The 26,945-nt window shown below is 36.6% G+C and overlaps 1 protein-coding gene across 1 annotated transcript in view; it reads left to right on the top strand.

Moving 5' to 3' along the window:
• The window catches only part of Dlc1 (DLC1 Rho GTPase activating protein), a 337,813-nt gene that overhangs the window by 86,590 nt on the left and 224,278 nt on the right, over positions 1-26,945 (top strand). Inside the window, exon 4 of the mRNA XM_090353987.1 lies at positions 3,157-3,297. Within this exon, the coding sequence (XP_090210113.1) occupies positions 3,157-3,297 (141 nt within the window). The remainder of the gene's footprint in view (positions 1-3,156; positions 3,298-26,945) is intronic.

Below are 26,945 nucleotides of genomic sequence, written 5' to 3'. Positions count from 1 at the left end.
CCACTGCCACTAATGTTGAGCAGAAAGACCTGGACAGATCATGAAGCCATCACTCTTGTCCTACCTAAATTTGAAGTCACTTTGTTTCAACACATCCAGCAAGACCTGTATTTTAATGCCAGTTCCATCATAGGGTGTTAGGTTGTGATTTGGAAATGTGACCTGCCTTACTTAAGTCTTATGGGATTTATCACTTTGTCAGTGATGGTAGCATTATCTTTCACATGGAGTTGATGAACATTGAGGAAAACAAAGCTGCCCAGTGAAAAGTAAAAACAATAAGTAACATAATAAGCGATAGATATTTTTGGCAGTACCAGGGTTTGAACTCAGGTCTTTGCCCTTGCTAACAAAGCAGTTTACAACTTGAACCCCACTCCCTGCACTTTATTTGTTTTTATTATTTTTCACATAGTTTCTTTTCTTTTGCAAGGTCAATCTATGTATACAACCACTTCATATAACCAATATGTAAATAGAAAGTCCATAATCCTCCTATTACCTTGGGTTGGCCTCAAACCATGACCCTCTCAATTTCAGTCTCTTCTGTAGCCAGGACTACAAATGTGAAAATTCCTAGTTCAGATTTTTTTCCTTGATTAATTGTTTTACCTCAGAACCATTGCAAAATTAGCAAAATTTAGGATTACTCTGTTAATTACCTAATCAAAACATAAATAAGAAGGGGAAATTGAGGCAAAAGATTCCTTATATTTAAAAAGTCAAATATGGGCCAGGAGTTTGGCCTACTGCTAGAGTGCTTGCCTAGCATGCACAAAGACTCAGGTTCAATTCCTCAGTACCACATTCATAGAAAAAAGCCAGAAGTGGTGCTGTGACTCAAGTGGTAGAATTCTATCTAGCCTTGAGAAAGCCCAAGGACAGTGCTCAGGCCCTGAGCTCAAGGCACAGGACTGGCAAAATTTTTAAAAATGAAAAAAGTCAAACATGAGTAGCTTATAAATTAGCTGATAATTACCATAATCACTTGCTACCATTTATAAATTACCTATTCTTTACCATTCTTATGCCAATTCAACTTGAAATTTAAATGAATCATGTGTTGCTTAGAATTATACTTTTGTCTTTTGTATGAGAAAATTAGTTTGAGTTTTATGCTTAATAGACATACATACATACACATCTTTAAAATGCAATAGCCCTCTTTATTTATTAATATCATATATGCTTTTATGCCATTCCAATACTATCATGATTTATAAATTCATAGCAAAAATATTACTCATATTGTGAAGTCTTTCAAAACAAAGATGCTAACTTTTGCACATCATTTATTCTTTCATAAAACATTATTACATGACCGTGTTCTGTGTGCCAAGCACTATTTTAAGATCTGGAGATATATCAGTGAAACAAGAGAAGTCCATGAGCCTGTGGTGCAAACTTCTAATGGAAAAAGAGATAAGGATGATAAAATGAGAGGACTAAGTATATGATAGTAGGATAGGTAGATCATTAGATTGATATTTAATGGACGGAGGGCATAAGATATAATAGATACAATAATAGGACTTTAATATTGAGAATGGTATGATGTAGATATTGAAAGTGGGGACTTATTTTGGCTTCAAATGTCAATAGGTACTTCAAGGAAATAGCACAGAAAAACAGCCAGTGTGATCAGGAATAAGAGAAACCAAGGAGACCATAGTCAAATGTAAAAAGTTAAAACATAAAAAAAAAAAATAGATTAGGCAGGGAGATATTTACCTCAGTATTCTTTTCAAGGTAATTTGCATAGGAGTATGTGTTAGAAGTTGGTTTTAATTTCCAGCACCATGAACAATAAAATAAAGAGTGCCAATGGCTCATGTTTGTAATCTTAGCTAGCCAGGAGGCTGAGATATGAGGATGACAGTTCAAAGCTAGCTGGGGCAGGAAAGCCTGTGAGATCCTTATCTCCAAATAACTACCAAGAAAGCCAGACATGAAGCTGTGGCTCAAGTGATAGAGTGCTAACCCTGAGCACAAAATCTTCAGATCAGCACCACGGCTCTGAGTTCAAAACCCAGGAAAAGCCAATAAGAATCTTAAGATTTGTCCTCTATCTTGATTTCTACTTTCTCCCACTCCTATCTCTTCTCAGTAGCCAGGTCCCCAGTAATTCAAAGAAAGCATTCTTAAATCTAATGCATAGTCTTTGTGGAGATTAGAGTCATTGCCCGTATCTTTTAACTTACCTTGTTATTGAGACAATCAGCTAAGCACATGTACCTCACATCTGTAATCCTAGCTACTTGGAAGGTTGAGATCTGAGAATCACAGTTCAAAGCCAGACTGAGCATTGAAATGCATAGAAAGTAGAAGTGCATAGAAAGCCAGAAATAGAGCTGTGGCTCAAATTGTAGAGCCACAGAGTGAAAACAACAAACTACAACATCCAGACTCTGAGTACAAGCATCAGTACGCACTATGCATGTTTACACACACACACACACACACACACACACACACACACGCATACATACACATACATCAGATTTATAATGATGAGGAACACTGAGTAGAAATTATTGTATGCCAACCTCATGTACTTTGCATACCATTGGTTTAATATTCATAAAATTGCATTAAGGCATACTATTATTATCTCCATTTTCAAATAAGAGAATTGAGTCACCGATGTTCCAACACAATTCTTGTCTCAGATTGTTGTAGAGTTTATTATACAGTCAGGAACTTGGGCGGAATGATTCAAGGCCACTGTTGCATATGGAATGAGAGAAGAGCAAAAAGAGGAGACAAACATTTACCCTTTATTTGTTGTGCACACTGGCTCTATGAGGAAGTCTAAGAGCACTCAGTGGCATGTGGGTTGTTAAACTCATTACTCAAGGTCACATAGTGAGGAAGGGATATCTGTAGGCTTCTACTTATCAACTCTTAGGGTAGTGCCCTAGCTAGCTCCCACCACTGACCTTTATTGTTTACATTAAGGTGTTAAATTATAAAAGTAATGTTACCGCTGAGTCAAATATTAAAAGATCCTCAGAAGAATGTAATGATTACTGAAAAATAAGCATGGTGTCAGTGTGTCAGTGTGTGTTGACAGAGGAGGCACTGGGGGCAGGGAAAGGAGCAAGCAGGAAGTGAACATAGCTTCTTCTTTCATACCAATGCATCTGTTTTTAACAGGATCTGGAATCAGGATCTGAAAGTGGAGCAGATACTAGTTCACTAAATCAGATCCAAGTAAACTTGCCTCCCAACACTCAGTCGACGGATACATCATCTTCCACTCCAACGTCCAGTTCTGGAACCAAACCTAAGGCAACGGTAAGTTGCAAGCAAAAATGGTCAGTTTCAAAATGTGTGTGCTGGAGAAGATCAGGTAAGCATTGATTGTCCATCCTTCCATCATGGAAAAGGAGCTGTGGAGTCTTAGCTATTGGCGTCATGACATTGACTTGCATACCATCTTTCAAAACACATGTTCTTTGATGTCTTACAACGTACTTGACTAAACCAGGTCATGAAGCTAGCTAGAGGCAAAATATGGTCATTAAATTTCATTTACTGAATGCTCATAGCTTTGAAAAATACAATTTAAAGGATACAAATCTGCAGATGCCTTTCTACTACTAACTTGATCATATTGTTTACTACTTGGAGAAAAAAGTTTCTGAATTTCAATGATAAAGGGATGATAGAATGCAAATAGATGTAGCATTTTAATCTACTCTGATTACTTATATCTAGAGTGTTTTTATGATAAACACTTTGAATATTTGTTACATTCCATAACATACTCTAGACAAAAAGATTTGAAGAGAAAACAACAACAAAAATCCTAGTCTGTCTTTTACTAGCTTGAACTATAGCAGAGGGAATTCTACATGAAAATGAGAAAATAGAGAGAGAGAGAAAGACAGAGAGAGAGAGAGAGAGAGAGACAGAGAGACAGAGAGACAGAGAGAGAGAGAGAGAGAGAGAGAGGCAGAAACAGCTAGATAATTGATGAGAGATAGATAAGTAAACAGACAGACACATGGATAGATAACCTAAATTTTTGGCATTAAATGGCATTACAGTGCGCAATGCTTACTGAAATGTTTGTTAAAGAATAAATACTGAATAAGTGTAAGCTACTGTCACTATTATAATGAGCTCTCACAGATATTACAATGCTACCAAAACAAATAAAAAGGAGAGTTGTCATGTGGAATAATTCAGCAGGGTGAATTGTGGATAAAAGATGTTTTCTTTTAACTAAAAGGTAAACGGCAACAGGAAAGTAGTATTTGACTCTAAAAGGTAACATTTATGGAGGAAGTAATTACTACTTCAAATATCTGAAGTCCAAGCAGTTCCAAAATAACCTTTCCTCATTTAGTGCAAATCACAGTGTTGTATTATTTTTTTTAAGGCCCCTGTTAGCTTAACACAGAGAAACAGGTTTGGATTGTTGGTATGCCTGCTTTTAAAATAAAAGATAGTTCTAAAATAGGACCCGAAGAGAATAGTCTCAATTTAAAACACAGTAGATCGGTATGATCAAAAGAAGAAAGAAAATGCATCATTGAAATAGCCAATATGGCAGGTTTTAATATTTATGTGGGATTTATTATTTATATGACTTGTATCTGATTATTTATAGCAAGAGTGTTTTTGGTGATAACATCTACTGAACATTTGTCTAGGATAAAGTTGACCAAAAAGACTTGGAGAAGAATAAAATCTAGTCTGTTTTAAACCAGCTTTCACTGTAGCGAAGGGAGGACCACATTTAAACAATGGATGAAATACTGCCTGTACTATAGTAGCAACAACTTTTTTTTTTCTGTTCTCAGTATGGAATTCAAGGTCTTACACACTTGCTAGGTAAGTGCATTAGACACTTCTGTCGGGTAGGGTTCACACTTCTTAGAGTCAACCTTGAACCATGATCCTACTCCTTCCACTTTCCATGCAGCAGGGATTACAGGCATACACCACTACACACAGCCCTCTTCTCTCTAGTTTTATCTTACATGTTCCAAGAATCATGGGAATGTAGGGTTTTTTTTGGTAAATACTGGAGACAAATGAGAGTTTCTTATTTTAAGATATATTTGCTTTGATTCACTTTTGAAAGCACTTGCTAGTTTCCTACAGAGTTCTTTTTAACCTCTTTATTAATTTTCCATTCATGTTTTCTTTAGGATGATTACCAATGCATCCAGTATTTTTCCTTTAGAATATGCAGTCTTTATACATTATGCATATAATATACAATATGATGTGTGCCTCTGTGTGTGAAGATTCCAGAGTCTTTCAATTCTCTCATAGCCCATTTAGTTTTGTGTTTACTTATGTGTGTATAATTACTTTTCATAAACGTTGTGAGAAGTACAAGGTTATGTTTCCTGGAACTTCAATCCATTGGAGTAATCTGAGGTTTTCTTTTTCAAATATTTCTCTATTTTGCCACATCACTTGACCAAATTATTCACCCATGTCATAATTAAGATACATTTTCATTACTGAAGAATTACTTTTCCTGGAATCATTATCTCTGAAGAGGGGTGTGACTAGTACTTAGCTGTTTGGATATAAATACTGTATCTAATGTATTAGTAGAGTCTAACTTCCTAATCATGCCACAGCTCATTAGTAAGTGAGAACATTTCTGCAATTAAAATGGATTCCAAATGCACTATTCCACAAGACATCCTAGCAATTTTGACTTATGCCAAAGTTAGAATTAGACATCACACCATCCAACTCTGTCCAGCAATTAAGCTATAACTTAAAAATTCTCTGCTATCCTTGAAAAGTACCCAAAAGGAATACTCAACCATCAAAGACAAGTGATTCTTAAAGAAAATGTACAATGAATAAGAGAAGTTGAAGAACAGAAAATTTTAATAACTTGTAATTGTAATGAGAGATCAATGGATAATTTCAAATTTTTCAATCTGCAGACAGCGTGTGTTGGGATGTCTCAAGCTTTGTTTGTTTTGCTCACAGCTGCTTTGACTTCTCTGGGTCTTAGTGAAATTACATATGAATTTTTTATGTTTTTTTCTATTTCCATGAAGAATGTCATTGCTGGTGTGATGGATATATTATTGAATCTGTAGATAGCTTTAAATATGACTGCCATTTTAACAATACAATCTTCCAGTCTGTAAGCATGATACATATTTCTGTTTTTCTTATGTATGATCACTATAATTTCTTCAATTGCTTCATAACTTTCACTTCTTCAATTAAATGTATTCCTGAATATTTTTTCTATGTCTATCTATAACTCTAGTGTATGGAATTGCTTTTTCCAGCCATGATTTTTACTGATACATCAAAAAATGCTACTGGCTTTGTATGTTGATGCATTCTGCAACTTTACTAAAATACATTTACCTTTTTTGTTGAGCCTGTAGTATTTTTTACATAGAAGATCATGTTATCAGAAAAGTGGGATCATTTGATTTTCCTTACTTTGAACTGGATGTCTTTTATTTCTTTCTCTTGACTAATTTCTCTGGCTAAGATTTCTAATACTGGTTGACTAAGAGTGATAAGAGTAAACATTCTTTTTTTCCCCCAAGTCTTTCCATTTTTTACTATAATTAATAGAAGGGGTACAGGTATATTCGCCAGATAGAAGCTGTATTACTTCACACACATTGACACCCCTTGTCATGTTTTTGTCCCCATTTCCCTACCCCAACCCCCTCCCCTCATCTTGTTTTCCCCCTTCAAATAAACAAATAAACATATACACAATATAAAAAATAACAAGGTAAGATACTGTAACAATATGAGAATAAACAAGGGATAACAAAAGAGATGAGAAATAACATAGTACATTAAGAACAACAATCACACATTACGAAGTTCTTGTTTCTATATCCTGGAGGTCCTTTCTTTTAGCCTCATCGTATATGGCCTTTTGTATCTAGGTTTTGAGCTATTGTAATCCTCTGCTAGGAGAGTCCAGGGTTTGTACTAATTATTACAAATGAGGGAAACCATTGAGCCTATGTTCCTTTGGGTCTGGCTTATTTCACTTAATATGATTTTTTTCTAAGTCTTTCCATTTCCTTACAAATGGGGCGATATCATTCTTTCTGATAGCAACATAGAATTCCATTGTATATGAATACCACATCTTGTTGATCCACTCATCAACTGAGGGGCATCTGGGTTGGTTCCATATCTTTGCTATGGTAAATAGTGCTACAATGAATATTGTTGTGCTAGTGGCTTTAGTATAAACATTCTTTTTTAGTTCCAGATCTTAGAGGAAATGCCTTCAGCAATTTCAGCTGAGTCAGGGGAGTTTTAGTAGTTGTTTTTCTTAAGGATATTTGTAAGGGCAGATAATCATTTAGTCACTTAAATTGTACATTTATGAAGAAAGAGACCCATTCTCAGATAATAAGAAAAAAGACATATTTCATTGAGAAAATAGGTAAGTAGAAGAGGAACAAAGCAGTCTACTATTCTACTGTGCAGAAGACTTAAAGATATCATCATAGAAGCATGCAATTTCAATTTAGTGGAATTTCCAGCTTTGGCCCCCATACTCCTTTATTTATTTATTTATTTATTTATTTATTTATTTATTTATTTATTTAGTGAGACAGGGAATTCTAACAACAATAATAACAACCTAACAGAACCTTGGAATATATTGGCATGCATATCGGGATGAATTACCTACTGTTATTCAAAATACCCTTTTTATCAGAGACATCGCTAATTGGCCTTCCATATTTGTAATGGCTATCCGGTGAAAGGCTAGAGTCAGGTCAAGGTAACAGCTTCAATCTGGGATCAGCTTCCCAGATTGAACACACTGCTAGATTTTTGATGATTATTACAGAAATAGAGACTACACAAATAGAAGAGGAGGGACCATCCACTCACAAAGTGGCAGGAACCAAGGTTAAATAGATGATGCAAAGCAATGTGGTTAATTCCTTTCCACAGTAGTTCATAACAAATCCAAAATGTCCAAAACAATCCCTCAAAATGTATCCAAGATCATTTCAAGAAGACTTGAAAAAATAAAATATCCCAATGCCATCAACAACATAATATTTTAGCTGCTTTTCCTGACAATTCCAAAAATCTTCTAATCCTCTAAGCTATTGTTGAAGGGGAAAAATCAATCTCTCATTCTAACCCAGAGCTCCCCTGATTATGTTGAGGTCAAGTGGATGAAGCCCTGACATGCAATCTGTTCATTTCCCACTTCGGGCTTGACATAGCATGAAAGAAGTTTGCGAAGCCTCTGTCAATAATATTCCCACTGAAAGCTCTAAGTGCTTCAAGGTGCAGAAAGTTAGAGGCTAATGACTGCACAATAAGTTTGACAATCTGTTGTTTTAATGAATTTTTTTAAAGTTTAAGTCATTTTTTTGAAGTGTCTAAAACTCGACATGCCTATAATCCCAACTCTTGGGAGACGGAGAAAGGAATACCTGTCTAGGGTGCTTGGTTATACCTTGTTTCCAAAACAAAATAGGTAAATAAATAAAAACAGAACCTTATTTTCTTTTTTCTTTCTTTCTTTCTTGTTGGTTGTGGGACCTGCTCAGGGCCCCTAGTGCAAGGCTAGGCACCCTACCACTTTGAACCACAGAACCATTGCTGGTTTTCTGACAGTTAATGGGAGATATGAGTCTCATACTTTCCTACCTGGGTTGGCTTTGAACACTAGAGCTCAGGCTTCAGAGTAGCTAAGATTACAGGCATTAGCCACCAGCACCTGACATTATTTCCTTTCTTAATTAAAAAATAAACTTGCTCAATATGTATGTTCTTTAAATAACATGTATATTTTGGCTATTTTGCTCAGAAGAATCACAAATTACCATTCGTATTTCTATGTAGCCATGTGTGCATTCATTTTGTGTATATACATATGCATTCTTTGATGTTATCAAGGAATGAGAAAGCAATTTCTAACCTAAAATTCATGATTGGGTATAGAACTATCCCTGAACCTTTGCCTTTTAAATTCCTTGGACCTATCAGCATTTGGAGTTCTAGGAAAACTGGCCATATCTTTGTGGAATTCTACCAGTATCCTTAAAGAAGTTTATGAGTTTTTATGTGTCAAGTCACTTACCCAGTGAGTAGATCAACATTGCACACCCTTGCATCTTTCTACAAATAACAGTTGCATTCAGATCCATCGGCAGAGATAACGTCACTGGAGCTTTTTGTGAAGGAAGCATCCCACTCTGCTGCCTCTGCCATCAATGATGCTGTACTCCCCAAAGAGGGGCAAACAATTGGTTACCATTCAACTTCCTTATCTTCTCTCAACACGCAAATAAAAACTAAAGTGAAGCAAACCAGAAAAAGAATGGCAGCCAGGGATTTCTAAGAATCCTTTTACTATAAACCAGGTTTTATTTGGAATGTAATCATATAGCTTTTATAGATGATCATATGTCTATAGAATGAATAACTGGCTTCTACAGAAATCATTCTGCTTCTACTGCATTGATGATAAGGAATAGGGGGGAAAACCATGTGCTCTGGAATCCAGGTTACATCATTTTAATGTAGCATGTAAAATACAATTTATTTTAACAAAAGCTACAACATATTCTTCAGGTTATTACAAAATACATTTTGTATTCATCTTTATCAGATACATTTTTTAAGGTAGGTTTGTTTTCTCTTACGGTATCTTCTGTTTAAAATCAAATACAGATTGTACCAAACCTTAGTATAATCCAACTGAGGATATTTTACTGGTCAACTGCCAGTACCTTTCAAAATTATGGAACATGGAGAAACCCGTTCCGAGCCAGAGAAACACAAGCAAGTCAGGACAGCTACGAGAGGTGTGGGAGTCTGTGGAAGAGGAGATGGCAAAGGAGACTTACAAAGCCTAAAACTGTGCTCATGGGAGTCTGTTGGGGAGGAGATGGCAAAGGAGACTTACAGAACCTGGAACTGTACTCGCAGTGTGGCGCAGTGATCTCGTCTAGTCTTATAAGTAACCACAAATGTTTCCAACTCCCATGGAAACATTTGGTACCATCTTTGCCACCTTTGAGTGAATGTGCAATCATTCTAATTTTTCCCTTTATTTTTATAAAATAGTAATTCTAAAAAAATAGAGTTTACATTTTCCAAACCAAATTGCAAATACCTTATTTTACTGAAACCTGGAGGGGCAAAATAATAGCAATATTGAAAACTCACTAGAATAGAAAATTTCATAATGTCACATATTATGTTAATAGAACAGAGAATTAGGCAGTATAACTAAGGGGAAAATAACACAGAATTTAAAAAAAAGAACAGCTCAGTTAATGTCATAAGAAACCTCAAAAATATTGAGTTAGTATAGTTGATAATAATTTTAAAAGAAGATAATTCATGGTCTTAGAAAAATTGCTTTTCAAGCAGCTTTCCTAGCTACTCAGGGGGCTGAGATCTACAGATCTCAGTTCAAACCAGAGAAGACAGAAAAGTCCCCATGAAAGTGAGATTTTTATATCCAATTAACCACTCAAAAACTGGAAATGGCGCTGTGGCTCAATGTGGTAGTGCTCTGGCCTTGAGCTAAAGAACTCAGGGACAGCTCCCAGGCCCAGAATTCAAGCCCCATGACCAACATCAGCAACAAAAATATGTCTTTTTATTTTAATGCTTTTCAATGTGGCAATTTTGGACTAATATAGCTGCACAGTAGCATTAAGATAGGTAGATATTTAAAGAAATATTTGCCTTAGTGCTCAGAAAGGTCTTCATAGTTTATGAGGAAGAAAAAGGAGTCCGATTTTAAAGGTTTTTAAAAGGAAAACAGAGGAACCAGAGAACTGGAAAACTTTTTCAAAAAACTGAAATTCACTCGATTATTATTTTTTTTCAGAATCTCATTATGAAAGCATAAAAGGTTTCATTCATATATTTAAATTTTGAAATCATAAATATATAACTTATTGATTTTGGCTTTGACACAGAGAAATATTTTCCACTGCTATTCATTTTGACATTGAAAAAAATTAAAAATTCTCCCTGGTTTTGTGGGGTTTTACATACTAACATCTGGCTGCAATCCACATCCACGATAGCTTGTGACATTCTGGTTTGGATGGCTAGTTGATCTCATTAGGGACGTGCTCAAAAGCACCACAACACTTTAAATTCAGGAGCTTCATTTTGTTAAGTATAGCTCTAAATTGTACACACAATGCATTGACTCTTGATATTATGCTGAAGTACACTTCAGTAATTTGAGAGAGGCAAAAGTGTCTTCCTTCCTTTTTTGTGCTTACTGTACAGCAATCTGGCTAACTAGTTGTCTGGAGCAGAAATCCTAAGAAAAGATGGCAAGATCAAAACATATGCAAATGATGGAATGCCTTGAATAGATTCCATGAAGACAAGAAACAATATTGAAAAACTGTGTCTACCACCTAAGATTTAGTTGCATGAATCGCTCTTTGTATGTTATCATTATAATGAGAAAAAAGTAACTTTTTCCATGTGCCAATGTGACTTCTCAAGTCCAGTTCCTAGCTTCATCCAAGAGAAATAACGACTTGCAGTTATTTCTGTACAGTATAAAGTGGCAAGCCAATAACATGCCACATTACAGTAACTGAGAATGTAATTCATAGTGCTCAGCTATAATCATAACCAGAAGAAGCCATTTTCTTCATTTCAAACTTCTTCATCTCTTCACTTCAAACTTAGTTGTCCCAAAGCCATAATGATATATGCAACAGGTTGCCTTATTTTCCTTCTGTGTTCATGATACCAGATTGGTAATAAATTCTGTCTTGGTTTTTGATGGCCTCTGTACTCACTCCTTGAAAGCAGGGAAAGCCAGTGGAAATGTTCTGCCAAGGATTCTGTGTGGATATTCAGCTGTTTACATAGAACCCCATCTTCCCTATAGCTTGGAGGTGGGTCTTCCTAACTACCTATCTACCTTTTGAGGTGAAAAAGATTTTAATCTCAACCAACCATTGGGGTATTCAGAGAATCACACATCTCTGTATTTGGAACCATCATTTTTCAAAAAGATGCTATTCTTGGTATGCAGTGAATATGATCTGTGCCAATTTCTTCTAAGTCAGTAATTCATACTCTTGAAATGGATACTGCCACAACTACTTCTGAGTGCCTCTCTCCTCTACTTACTGAGCCAAAGTGGCATGAGCCAGTGATTCTCTGGGTTAGTAGTCCTTCAAAAAATTCTGTTGCTGGAATAGAAGATCCAGAAATAGAACCACATACCTATAGTCAACTTGTATTTGACAATGGAACCAAATATATACAGTGGAACAGACACAGCCTATTCAATTATTGGTGCTGGCAAAACTGGGCAGCCACAGGCAGAAAACTAAAAATTGACCCTAGCCTTTCGCCATGCACAAGCATTAACTCAAAATGGATCAAAGACCTCAATGTCAGACCGGAAACCTTGAAACTGCTACGCGATAAAATTGGAGAGACATTGGAACTCATAGGCACAGGCAAAAAATTCCTGAACAGAATCCCAGGGTCACAACAGATTGGAGAGACTCAATAAATGAGACTACCTAAAAATAAAAAGTTTCTGCACAGATAAAAGCATAACCACTAAAGTAGAAAGACAACAACCTACTGGGAAAAGATATTTACCAATAATACATCAGACAAATGCTTAATATCCAGTATCTACAGGAAACTCAAGAAACTAATCCCCCCAAACCCAACAAACCAATCACTAAATGGGCAAGGGAACTAAAGAGAGACTTATCAAAAGAAGAGGTTAAAATGGCAGAAAAGCATATGAGAAAATGTTCATCATCCATGGTCATAAAGGAAATGCAAATAAAAACAACCCTAAGATACCACCTTACCCCAACAAGAACAGCCAAGATTTTGAACTCAGACAATGAAAGGTGCTGGTGGGGTTGTGGGGAACAAAAGGAATCCTACTGCACTGCTGGTGGGATTGTAAGCTAGTTCAGCCACTCTGGAAAGCAGTGTGGAGGTTTCTTAAAGAACTGAAAATTGACCTTCCCTGCGATCCCACCATACGACTTCTGGGCATCTACCCTAAACATCATAACCCAAGATATGATAAGGACACCTGCTCAGCTATGTTCATCTCTGCACTATTTATAAGAGCCAGGTGATGACAGATAGATAGATAGATAGATAGATAGATAGATAGATAGATAGATAGATAATGGAAATCTACATAGCCAACAGACCAGATAAAATAATGGCATTTGCAGGGAAGTGGATGAATCTAGAGCAAATCATGTTGAGTGAGACAAGTCAAGACCAAAGGAACTAAAGGCGCATGGTATCCTTAATATGTGGCTATTAGATCCAAACAGTACAAGGACTCAATATTTGGGTACCCAATGCTATGGACATGGTATTGGAAATATAAACACAACTACACAGACATAAAAATCTATGACTCTATAGACATAATATTTTATTACATAGATTAATATGTATATATGACATACAAACCCTCAGCCTAATTTTAATTATGTTCTAAAATCTAAGTGCCAGTGATTGTATATAGAGAATCCCTTCTTGAATACTTGTTTGTTAAACATGTCATTTGAAATATGATGTAAAATCAATGTTAATAAATTCTTTAATAAAAAATCTGTTGCTGTTCCTGAAATCAACCCCTAATTATTTCTTCTGTTCAGCAGATTGCTTTATGTAGTTTCTGCTATTATTTTGGTGTTTCAATAGGAAGGAAGATTTCTTGTCATATAAATATAGTAATTTACAGAAGGTATTTACCAAGTAAGCCATAATGTGAAATTTAAAGACTACTGCAAACAAGCAATAATATCCGTATCAATCAACACTGTTCACTCTCTATACCCAGAAAAGCCTTCTGCTACCTTGCCTTAACCAGACTTTCTTTTTATCCTTTTTAGATATTGTATAACATAAAACACAAATTTTATTTAAACCCAGATTGAAGCAATTGTAAGAGAGAGAGAAAAGTTGAGGAATTTTTGTGTGAATCCAGGCAGCCTCTGGAGTTCCAAGACTGCAGTGCATTCTTCATGGCTGGGCCATTGAATTCTTTCCCAAGGCTTCCTCATCACAGAATCTTGAGTCCTGAGGGACAGTAATACTATAGTAGAGTGAGAGAAATAAAATCAGCAGACTCCAGACAAAAGGGACTGCATGTACTCAGCCTTAGTCTATGGTGCTGCTGGCAGTGATGGTGAGGTTTTGAGGAGATGCCAATCCAGTATTTCAAAATATGGGAGTGTAAATCACATGACACAGCCTAATGCTTTGTCTCTTCTGTAGAATAAAGTTGAAAATTTAAAGAATTTTTAACTGATGAACAGTTAAACCTTAAAACCAGCAGAACTTTGGTTCTTGCCTGTAATCCTAGTCATTAGACTATACTCTTAAGGATCTTGGCTCAAAGCCAACTGAGTCAGATAAATCCAAAAGACTCCAGTCAACCAGCAAAAGGCTGGAAATAAGGGTGTAGTTCAAGTGTTGTGATTCTACCTTTTAGCAAGAAAGCCAAATAAGAGTATGAGGCCCTAAGCTCAATCCAGAACTCACACACACACACACACACACACACACACACACACTCATGCACGCACGCATGCACACACACACGCACACCCACAATTTCCCAAGAAAATATTTAAGTATTTTATTTAAGTATTTAATTTGACATGTTGGGGATACATCAAAAATGTGTGATCAATCTTCTTCTTAAAATGCATCTGTAGCTTTCCTTTCTTCATTAGATTCAAATTGGTATGCACAGACTAAATAGGTAGACAGATAGATGAACAGGTAGATATATGAGAGAGATAATATTATGAAGGGAAGTCTGAATGGATTTTTGTCTAGTGTTCTAATATTTCCCACATAGTTTTATAGAGAAAATTGCCTATTTATCAAAAGATAATTTTCTTACTTTTAATGTCAAGCTTTTTATATGCTTATGAGATAACTAAACATATTTTAAACTAAATGTCATGAATATTATTATCAGCCATTTATGTCTGTTTACAGTCTTTTTATTAAAGAGATTTTAATTTTTAATGTAGTTGAACTCCAGTCCTATTTGTAATGTGAGATTCAATCCACCTGTTTTTTCCCAATACTATAAAGAATGCATGAGTCACTATGCTAAGACATTGGGATAGCACTGAAGAAAAAGAGAGGGTGGGGGACAGAGGCATAACACTATTGGGATCACTATTGAGAATCAGATTCCAGAACTAAAAATTGCCTAAGATGGTAAAAATGGCAGAGAGTAGATGGTAATAAAGACTTTGAAGAGTGCCCTGAGAGAAGACGAATGGACGTGAGAAAGGCAGAACTGACAACAGTTCTGAGTGAAGCTGAGCTGTAATGCAGTGACAACTGCAGTCTCCACTGATTCTATGTGGAACTCTGGAGCTTAAGTGGCTTCTATGGTTGCTCCAAACTGGGAAAGTTTCTACCCCAGGCTTACCAATCCTTGGCCTTTGCCTATCCAAGAAAGTTATGTAACCTTGATAAGGCCATTTCTTGTGGTCAAGGACATTACCCAACAAAACAAGTAGCTGCAATGATTGGCAGTCATTATTCCCAACAGAAAATCAGCTCATTGGCCCTGAGGCCAGAAGCTGGGAGTAGTCCAGCAGTCTCTGGAGCCTCCACTTTCATTGGCTAGCTAGCTTGATACACTGGCACAAGTAGTAAGTGGCCAAATGTTTGGCTCTACCAAATTAGGGGCCTAGATAATAGAAAAGATGAAATATAGTCTCAAATGATGACAAAGAATTTCTGAGGTAAAGAAAAGGAGAGAGGAAAAGCAAGTTAAAATATGCAAGAACAAAAAAGCCATCTTTACAGGGAATTCTGGGTAATTTGAGTGAAATATGTCACACCTAACTCCAACTGGAAAAAAAATATGGCTACAATAACCTTTAGCTCAAGTTTGTAAAGAATTTTCAATGATCTGACGAAAACAAAAATCTGCCTTGGGATCAGGAGCTTGGCCTAGTGGTAGAGTGCCTAGCATGTATGAAGACCCAGGTTCAATTCCTCTGTGCCACATAAATAGAAAAAGCCAGATGTGGTGTTGCGGCTCAAGTGGTAGAGCTCTAGCATTGAGAAAGTTCCAGGACAGTGCTCACACCCTCAGTTCAAGCCCCATATATATGCTTTGCAGGGAAAGATGAGGATACCTTTTAAATAAGAAAATAAAATGATTTGATTTCTGTTTTTGTTTTTTTCATATATTTTTATTGTAATTAATAGAAGGGTTACATTATATTCACCAGATAGAAGGTACATTACTTCACAAATATTGATACACTTTCATGGTCCCCGTTTCCCGCCCCCCGTCCCCCACACAACTTGATTTCCCCCCCACTCTCTCCTATTTCAAATAACCAATTAAGCATATATAAAAATAGATAACAAGGTGAAATATTGTAACAATATGAGATATCCAAGGGATAACGTAGTATGTTAAGGACAACAATCACTCATTCTATGGCTTTTGTTTCTTTATCATGGAGGTCCTTACATTTAGCATCATACTATACGGCCTTATTTATCTTGATTTTGTTCTATTGTGAATCTTTGTAGGAGAGCCCAGGTTTCTACTGATTATGTCAGATGAGGGAAAGCATTGAGCCTATGTTCCTTTGAGTCTGGCTTACTTCACTTAATATGATTTTTCCTAAGTCTTTCCATTTCCTTACAAATGGGGCAATATCTTTTTTTCTGACAGCTTTTACCTTGAGGTCTTTGATCCATTGGAGTTAATTCTACTGCAGGGTGACAAAGAAGGATACAACTTTAGTTTTCTGCAGGTGCTTAACCAGTTCTGCCAGCACCACTTGTTGAAGAGGCTGTCTTTCTTTCATTCTATTTTTTTGACTCCCTTGTCAAAGATTAGGTGACCATAGGTCTGTGGGTTAATATCTGGGTCCTTAGTTCTATTCCATTGGTCTTCCAGCCTGTTCTTGTGCCAGTACCAAGCTGTTTTGGTCATTATAGCTCTATAATAGAGTCTAAAGTTTGGTACTGAAATTCCTCCTGCGCTGTTCTTTCTGCTAAGAAGTGTTTTTGCTATACGGGGTCTTTTATTATTCCATATGAAGTTTTGGATTGCTTCTTCTATTTCTTTAAAGAATGACATTGGGATGTTGATGGGTATTGCATTGAATTTGTAGATAGCCCTTGGCAAGATTGCCATTTTCACGATGTTGATTCTTCCAATCCAGGAGCATGGGAGGTTTTTCCATTTCCTCAGTTCTGCTTTAATTTCCTTTTTCAGGCTTATAAAGTTTTCATCAAAAATGTCCTTTCCATTCTTAGTTAAGTTAATTCCTAGGTACTTTCTTTTCTTTGAGGCTATTGCAAAAGGAGTTGCTTTCCTGATTGTTGCCTCATTCCTCTCACTGTTGGCGTAGAGGAAGGCAGTTGATTTTTGAGGGTTAATTTTATACCCTGCTACCCTTCCAAAGTTTTGAATCAGCTCAAGGAGCTTGGGAGTGGAGTCTATAGGTTTCTTTAAGTACAGAATCATGTCATCTGCAAACAGGGAAAGTTTCACTTCCTCTTTCCCTATTTGGATCCCCTTTATGCTTGCTTCTTGCCTTATTGCTCTGGCTAGGAATTCTAATACTATGTTAAAGAGGAGTGGAGAGAGTGGTCATCCTTTTCATGTTCCTGATTTTAGAGGGAATGGCTTTAGCTTTTCGCCATTAAGTACAATGCTAGCTGTGGGTTTGTCATACACAGTCTTTATTATACTGAGAAATGTTCCATGGATTCCTAGTATCTCCAGAGTTTTTAGCATAAATGGCTGTTGGATCTTGTCCAATGCCTTTTCTGCATCTATTGAGACAATCATATGATTTTTTTCCTTGCTCCTGTTGATGTGTTCAATTATATTAACTGATTTGCGTATGTTGAACCAGCTTTGCATCCCTGTCATAAATCCTGTTTGATCTTAGTGTATGATTTTTTTGATGAGTTGTTGAAGACAGTTGGTCAGTATTTTGTTGAGAAGTTTTGCATCTATATTCATCAAAGAAATGGGTCTATAGTTCTCTCACTTTGATGAATCTCTGTCTGGTTTGGGGATTGATTTCTGTTTTTAAAGCACTAAAATATTACAGATAATAAATTCCCAGTGGGAGGGAGATAAGAAACACCAAAGGAAGATAGCGAGAAGGGATACAATTTTTGCAAGAATTCAGTTCAGATAACATGAAACCCCTAAAGAGGACGCTGACAGGGGGCAGGAGAGATGCAGAGTGAGATTCACTGTGTGAGGTCAACCAAATATGGTTTAAAAATTGACCATTTGCAAAGGATGAGAGAAAAGAAGAGTTAAAGATAGATACAAGATTTACAGTTTGGAAATGAAGAGAACAATAAAGTGAGCCACTGACAAAGACTGGATTAAAGTACAGAAATAAGCCAGCCTAGGCAGAAAAGTCCTTGTGAGACACTAATCTGCAATTAGCCACTCAAAAACTGGAAGTGGAGCAATGGCTCAAGTGGTGAATGCTAGCCTTGAGCACAAAGAGGCTAAGGGATAGTGCTCAGGCCCTGACCAAGCCCCATGACGACCCCCCACCCCAAAAAAGGTACTAAAGTACTCTATGAAGAGAAAATTTTTTTAAAAATCAAGTTTATCAATACCACACACTATAATCCATTTCAAGTATACATATGTAATAATTATTTTATTGTTTTCAATTTTGCCACTACGTGTGGCCTTACATTAAATGTGTACTTTCTAATGAGATGCAATCACAAAGAAAACTTTCTTTTTACATCTATCACTGTGAGCATCCTATGTCATGTGTTTAGTCCCTTTGTGTAGACAAAACCTTAGGTTCTGACAGAAACTAAAATGAATGTCAATTCAGTCCAAATTGCAGAACCACTTCTCAGGTTTTTTTTGTTGTTGTTTTTTTTATTGTAATTAGTAAAAGGGTTACATGATATTTGCCAGATAGAAGGTGCCTTAATTCACATACATTGATACCCTTTCACATGTCTTGGTACCCATTTCCCTCCCCCCCCCCACACCTCCCACCCGTCTTGGTTTTCCCCCCTTCCTTATCAAATTTCAAATATCCAAATACAAATAAATTCAATATATCAGATAACAAAGTGAAATACTATAGCAATATGAGATAACCAAGGGACAGCAAAGGAGATGAGAGACAACATAGTACATTAAGGACAACAATCATTCATTATATGGCTTTTGTTTCAATATCCTGGAGGTCCTTTCAATTCTCAGTTTTTTTTTTTCGATGATCCCACCATCAGCTAAATTTTATATTAGCAGAATGTGAAGGAAGATCTGAATTTCTTTAAAGACATGAAATCAGGTTACATGTAACATTGTTCAATAGCTTGTATGTTGTCTTACAATTGTGCCTATTAGCCTATTACAAATAAAACAATTTGAACACACGAAAAAAATTGATGATGTATTTTTCCAAGAGTAATAAATGCAAGTGTTTATGAGTTTCTCTAGATGAAAATTTTTGTAATGATATAAATCAAACAAAAGGCCCTGCACATCCCCAACATTGAGCTGCATCCAGAGCTTTTGTTTCCTTGAGGTACACTCTAAGTTTGTATCCCATATTGGCCTTGAACCATCATCTTCCTGCTAGCCTCCCAAGTGCTACGATTACAGATGTGTGCCACCAGGCCTCACTGGTTTTTCTGTTTGTGTTCTATGAGACATGTTTGTTTTTTTTTTCTGTCGGTTATGGAACCTAATTTGTCGGTTAGTTCTAAAAAGTGCTAGTGACATTTTGCTTGTATACTTGGTTAGTTTCTTGGGCACAGAGATGAGGAAGAGGTTGATGGATAAGAGAGGGGACTGAGATCTAGGAGCTGTTCAGCCCTTCCTGGGATGCAGAAGGGTACATTTCAGGAATAAACATTCTTACATGCTCAGATCAGATATCAGGGAAGGAGATCAGGTCAGGCTGACTCGGGAAGAAAAGAAGCCATGTGCTTAGAGAAGCTGTATATACAGCAGGAATAGGCACCAAGGGTAATGAGCGACACATTCACAATGAGGTTGAAAGCCATTTTTCTAAAAAATTTTGAAATGGTAGAGTACAGAATGTAAGTTTTTTCTTACAAAATGCCTGCAAAGGCTTCAATTTAAATTTCCTGAAACCAGAAAGCAATAACTATATATTTGATGGCATTTTAAAGCAAGAAACACATATTTCAAATTGTTCCAATATTTTCCACTAAGGTTAACATCAAGTATATATTATTATTCTTTTTCAGTTATTCCTAACATATTTCCAAGAAGAACAAATATCATTACTTGTTAATTGGTTTAAGAATATTATTAGACTAGACTTTTATCTGTAATTCTATTTGTTACATAAATCAGAAGAGGCATTTCAAATAGTGGACTATAAGCTCCTCAGTAAACATTTTCAATTATATTAGTTTCCCGAGTTAGGTACATAAGATACCCTACTCATCTTTCAGTCTCATGGGAGACTTTCAAAATTGTTAAAAGTAAAAAGAAATTTATGCATTCCTTGGTTTGAGCTTAAAATACATTTAGGATAAGAACACACATAAGTCCAAAAAGTTAATAAATAAATAATTCACGTGTGTGTGTGTGTGTGTGTGTGTGTGAGAGAGAGAGAGAGAGAGAGAGAGAGAGAGAGAGAGAGAGAGAGAGAGAGAGAGAGAGAGAGGAGAATAATCACTGGAGTATCTGTTCTGCTTTTTAAACTGTATTTTTATATATAGAAGTATTTTTACAATGCTCAAAAAATGTTCTTTCAACACTTATATGTTCTGGGTAAAAATTCTAACACATTAATTTCCTTCCTAGGTCTCAATTTTGATGACTATATACATTCTTGATTTCCAGAGAGAATTAATACAACACATGGTTGAAATTCTAAAGCTTTTAAGTAAGTGTTAGGTCTTTCAAAGGATCTTTTTCTCCCATGAGAGAATAGTACAGGTATATCTAACTGTGACTAATTCATTTTCCTGAATGAACACATCTAACACCTTGAAAATACAATCTCAAGATTAATCAAGACTGATCAAAAGTAGTATCAACATGCAAATTTGCAATAAACTGTACTGACTGTACTTGGTGCTTTTGTTTCTTGTTTTTGTTTTTGTTTTGTTTTTTCCTTTCAGAATGCTGCCATCTTCTGGTCAAATTTTTTCCCTTCATATACACAAGAAATGAGTCACCAGTAGGAGGCAAATTAGTTTCATATAAATTCACCCTCTATCATTATTCATGGCCCGTTTAAAATGTGTGTCAACTGTGTCACCTAGACGGCTTAAAAAGTTCAATTCACACGGGCCGTTTTAGGATCCGTGCTGTATGAGCTGAGTAGAGAGAAGGCAAGGGTGGACGGGCAGGGGCTCATGCCTCAGGGACCATGGCCTCACTCGTGAGCCTCTATGGATCGATAGAACAAGGCAAATTTGACATGAATCTGCTATACTCTTTTAATTTTCAAACTTTCTCTTCCTGAACTGTTGTTGTTGTTGTTGTTGTTGGAATTGGGGCCTGGGTGCTTTCCCTGAGCTTTATTGCTCAAGGCCAGCGCTCAATCACCTTGAGCCATGGCCCCATTTCCAAGTTTCTAGAGCTGGAGGGTAGGGGGGCGTCAAATGGAGATAAGACTCTCTTGCACTTTCCTGCCCCGGCTGATTTCGAATGGCAATCCTCAGATTTGTCTCCTGGGTCGCTAGGATTATAGGTGTGAGCACCCAGCTTGAATATTTATTTTTATAGTAATTACTAGCAATCCTTACTCCTCCATACCTTAAAACGAAGTAGAGTTCTGTCCTTCCTGCCACAGTTTTTCATTTTATCATTTCTTGTGGGATTATTTAGTAAAGTATGTATCATTTAAAGGGCTAGTGTTATTCTCCCCAGTATGCATGTTCCCTATATCTTCACATCTAATTTAATTTCATCTTCTTCCATTTATTTATTGAACAAAACGAAAACTCATATCCGAGGCCAGACTCTAGGCCAACCCAGGAAAATGCAAACAGAAGCAAAATGGTGTCTCTAGACTTGAAAACACACATGTGACTTAGTTGATTCTTTAGCCCAGGCCTGGAGTCCTTCATTATGCAATCCTATCCTTAACCTACTCCACCCAAAACATTTAATTTACCAAAAGCAAATTCAGGAAGTCATGCAAGACTATGAAGTGAATCTTTTTTTTAAGTGAATTATTTAAGTCTAACTAGCTACTGCTTTTGATCTAATTTTTCTTTTCCTGGTTTGGCATCATATTTATAATCTGCCACAAGTATAATTCTTGCCAACTAACCCTGATGTCAGACACAAACATCAGTAATTACCAGGTGAAGAATCGTGACACAGTGGGAGCCATAGACATGATACAGGGTCACTCAACAAGCCTAAGGTTAAACATTGGCTATAAGGAATCAGAAAGGAGAGAGAGAGACAGAGACAGAGACAGACAGAGAGACAGAGAGAAAGACAGAGAGACAGAGACAGAGACATAGACAGACAGAGAGAGAGACACACAGAGAGCGACAGAGAGAGAGACACAGAGACAGACAGAGCGACCAAGAGAGACAGAGAGAGAGGGGGGAGGAGGGGGCGAGGGAGAATGCACAAGGAAGGGAGGGAGGGAGGGAAGAAGGGAGGGAGGGACAGAAACAATGAAACAAAGAAAGAAAGGAGGGAGGAAGGAAGGGAGGGAGGAAGGAAAAACAAGAAAGCAAGCAAAGGGAGGAAATGGAAAAAAGAAAGAAAATTGTCTTGATCTTTTAAAGTTTTGGCTCTTTTTATTAGCTATGAATCCATAAAATTATTAACGCCTCCCAAACTCCCATGAACATACAGATGTCCTTACCTGCCCTACTTCTTACCTCTTCTAACTCCCTGCTACACAATACTATCTGTACAGCAACTACATATAATTCACTTCCAATATCCAAGCACTGCAGACGAAGAATGGGCCTTGGGCTGGGAGAGGAGGAGGATCCTAGATGTTCATAACACCAGAAGTCAACTAAGTTCTTAAGAAGGAAGCTTGGCCTTAGTGAATCTACCTATATCCCCTACTCTTTCTCCCGTTATGAAAAAATAACAAGTCAATTGTTGTATGTTTTATATTTTCTTGGTGTTTTTTTTTTTAGTATTTTACTAAGCCAAATTGAGAATGCTTTTCTTTTTGATTAAATAGTTAAATTTTTAATCATTTTTAATCATTCAGTGAGTTCAATGCACAGTGAGTCTTCTATCCATGGTAGCCACAATTATACCTTATTCATGCAATATATATGCTCTTTGACACCAACACATATAATGGTTTTGATCAGTTGTAGTTTAAATAACATTATCTGCATGTTGCCTAACTCCTATGACAAATTGTTCTTCAAGCTGAATCACATTCTGGAATTTTCTGTATTACAGAATAATAGGATGAGACAATATGTGATTGAAAGGGGGCCCAGAACAAGACAATTGGGTTAACTGAGAGAATATCAACAAGTCAGAAAGAACATCTTGTCCTGCATGTCATCAACAAGATAAAGAGTAATTTATAGAGTCAAGTTCTCAGCAAGATGGAAATATTCCACCTCAGGGGAAACTGAAAGATGAAGGAGCCTTTTGCTCATCAGGCAAACACTACAACACATGATTTTATTCAAAATGACACTCATGAATGTGGTCTTTATCTGGGAAGACAAGGATTATGAAAAAATGATTCATAATTCTGTCACCCCTCTTTTCATCCATCCTAATAATTGTCATTTAACTTTGTGCCACAGCTGTCTTTGCAGCTTTCAGTAGCTTTGCCCTGAGCCCACCCATAGTGATTGCCTAGTGAGGCATAGATTGCTATTCCAGTCATTTCAACTCCATAGGATATAAATTTCCACTTACAAATATAAATTTCTACAACGTTTTGTTCCTCTGACTCCTCAGTAGCTTACTATATATGTCTCTTGCTATTTGCATAAAAAGTCTTGAGCTGAAGAGATTGCACATGACTCTTTCCTTTCAAATAGTGTCCTGTGTACATCTTTAGCCTTCCTGTCTATCAATGGGGCATTTCTTTCTACTCAAGAAGATGAAGAAATACTTCAGCACTTAGTCAACATATGACAGAAAGTTCATGAACTTTCTAGGTTTTAGTCACTCACATTTCAGCAAGGAAAGCGCTAGTCTTTCGCCAGTGATGAACACAAACACTTTGTGGGGAGGGGTTTCTGTCCTGAACTGGCGCCCTGAAGCAACGACGTCCTTCACGTCACTACAGAGGAATGTGTTTGGACATTTTCTTGGAATGCTGATGAACTGACCACCAACCCTCAAACAATGCTGCTGCTTGTGTACAAAATGGTTGTAAACAGGCTTCTCATGGAAATGATGACTTACAGTGATTGCCATTTTCTCTATAAATGTTTAATCTCTATTAGCAATTATTAAGGGAAGCATGACTTAAGGTATTTCTGAGGCTGTAAATCTCCAACAAAGATCAATTCTCTTTATTTAGTCTAACTGTTCTCCGGCATTTAGAGTCTTGTTACCATTTACATACACACATTTTTAAAAAGAAGTAGCAAATGATAAGAGGGTATGGTTCTTATTTGTCTCATTTTTGAACTGATGTACAGAGGGGTTACAATTCCATTCATCATTAAACATTGTTACCCTTTCCTATGTTTTTCTCCCACCTTTCCCTCCCACCCCGTCCCACTCATCTTGTTTTTCTCTAACCTTCCCTTTTTCAAATAAACATATATATATATATATATATATATATATATATATATATTATACCAGGTACCACATTCAGATACAGTAACAACATGAGATAAACCATAAGGAGAAAAGGAGAAAAAAGAAATAACTTCACATAGTACATTGAGAACAACAATCACAAAGATAAACTTCTTGTTTCCATATCCTGGAGTTCATTTTGCTTAGCTTCATCCTATATGGCCATATACACATAACTTTTGAGCTATTATGATCCTCTCTTAGGAGAATCCTAGACATATACTAATTGTTACAAATGAGGGAAACTGTGGAGCCTATGTTTCTTTGAGCCTGGCTTACTTCATTTAATATGACTTTTTCCAAGTCTTCCCATTTTCATTGCCCATTACAAATTGGACAATGCCATTCTTTCTGATGGCAGCATAGAATTACATTTTGTATAAATACCACATCTTCTTGATCATTCATCTACTGAGGGGCATCTGGATTGGTTCTATATCTTAACTATGGTGAATAATGCTGCAATGAACATGGTTATGCTTGCAGGCTTAGTATAAGAGAGCATGGTTCTTTCCAAGAAAGTAAAATATCAGCTTAAAGGAATGATCTCTCAATCTATTTGAGTAAATTTGTGAGCTACCTATCTGAGTCTTTGATCAAAGCATTTTCAAGAAAACTGGCTCTTAGAAGGTACCATTATGATTCCTCGGCTTTTGTTTGGTTCATTTATAGTATACTTGCTCAGTCATGATGCTGCTTCTAAGTATGAAATGTTGCCTTTGGGATTTTTGTTGTTACTGTGGTTTGCTTTCATTTGGGTTTTTTTGGTGGATTTGGAATTTGAACAAAGGTCCTCTTATTTCTTTCTCTGACTTGTTTAGCTGGCACTCTACCACTTGAACTACACCTCCACCCATGCTTTTTTGCTGGTTATTTGGAGACATCCTGCAGACTTCAGTCTCCTGAGTATAATTACAGGTGTGAGCCAATAGCAACTGGGTTGCCTTCTGATTATTTGCATTTTAGTGACTCATTGAATAATTACTTAGTAAGAATCCACTGTGATAAAGTACTGTACAAGATACCAAAAGTACAACAGGCTACTTTTATGGGACACCATAAAACAGAGACAGATGAATGAAGAACCATTTTCAGAAAACTTTAGGTGGGGAGGGTGGAGATGTGCAAATAATTAAATTGTTGAAATCAAGGGAAGATGATCTACGGATACAGGGGCTTCAGATTCAAAACCTGGTTAGAGTTGAATCTCATGTGTCTCCTATTCTGAGAGAGAAGGGGAGAGAGAGGAGAGAGAAGAGACAACACAACATGTAGACTTGGAAAAAATCTTTACATTGGGACCAAATGAATGTATGGAATGCTCTAGAGGACCACTGATTTGAAAGCTTCTGCAGAACAATGACCCCTGACTTGAAGTAATAACAGTGAAAAGGAGAAGGTGTATATGGATTCAAGGTACCCTAAGAAATAAAAAGCAATTTATTGCCATGAAAAGTAACAGAGAAAGAACTGAGATCGATTCATACAGAGAGAAGCTAGAAGATGATGGTACCAAGATGAGATTAATTTGGACGTTCATTTTCCCTTATTCTGAAATAAATCCCCAAGTTTCACCTAAGGTTTCATTTAAAACACACTGTGTTGCTCTGGTGTATCCAGGTCATCACACAACTCGTGTCAGAGATACAAGCATACTACAATCCTCCCACCAGTTCAGGGATGGGTATGCCGGTGTCCTCAGTGGGGATAGGGAGGCTGGCATAGCCTGGTCCTTAATTAATCAAAGGAAACTTAGAACACAAGGAGTTTGGGGGAATCACAATTATAATGGTCGTCTCCTTTGGACTGTGTTTAGGGTTCCAAGGATCAGAGCCTTTTTCTGAGAATATCTAAAGATATAGTTATGAGACTAATAGGTGAGAAAGGGAACTAACACATGAATTTTTTGATGACATTGTTTGAGCTCTGGTTTTAGCCACATTTGAAACCAGCCCTTCAATGGAACTTTTCAGTTATATATTTCAGTACAGTTAGATCATTTGCAAAGGCAAGAATCTAGGTCATACAGAAGTCAAGGACAATGCCCAGGAAGTAGTTTAAATATACATATGTCTGAACTCTAAGGAGAAATCTGCCCTGGGTGTGGTCTTCCAATAGGTGATTTTAGACATGAGCTGAACACCCAGTT

Source organism: Megascapheus bottae, chromosome 20, assembly GCF_031878675.1.
Source record: "Megascapheus bottae isolate mThoBot1 chromosome 20, mThoBot2.hap1, whole genome shotgun sequence".
Lineage (NCBI taxonomy): Eukaryota > Metazoa > Chordata > Mammalia > Rodentia > Geomyidae > Megascapheus > Megascapheus bottae.
This window is presented reverse-complemented; position numbering and strand designations above follow the sequence as displayed.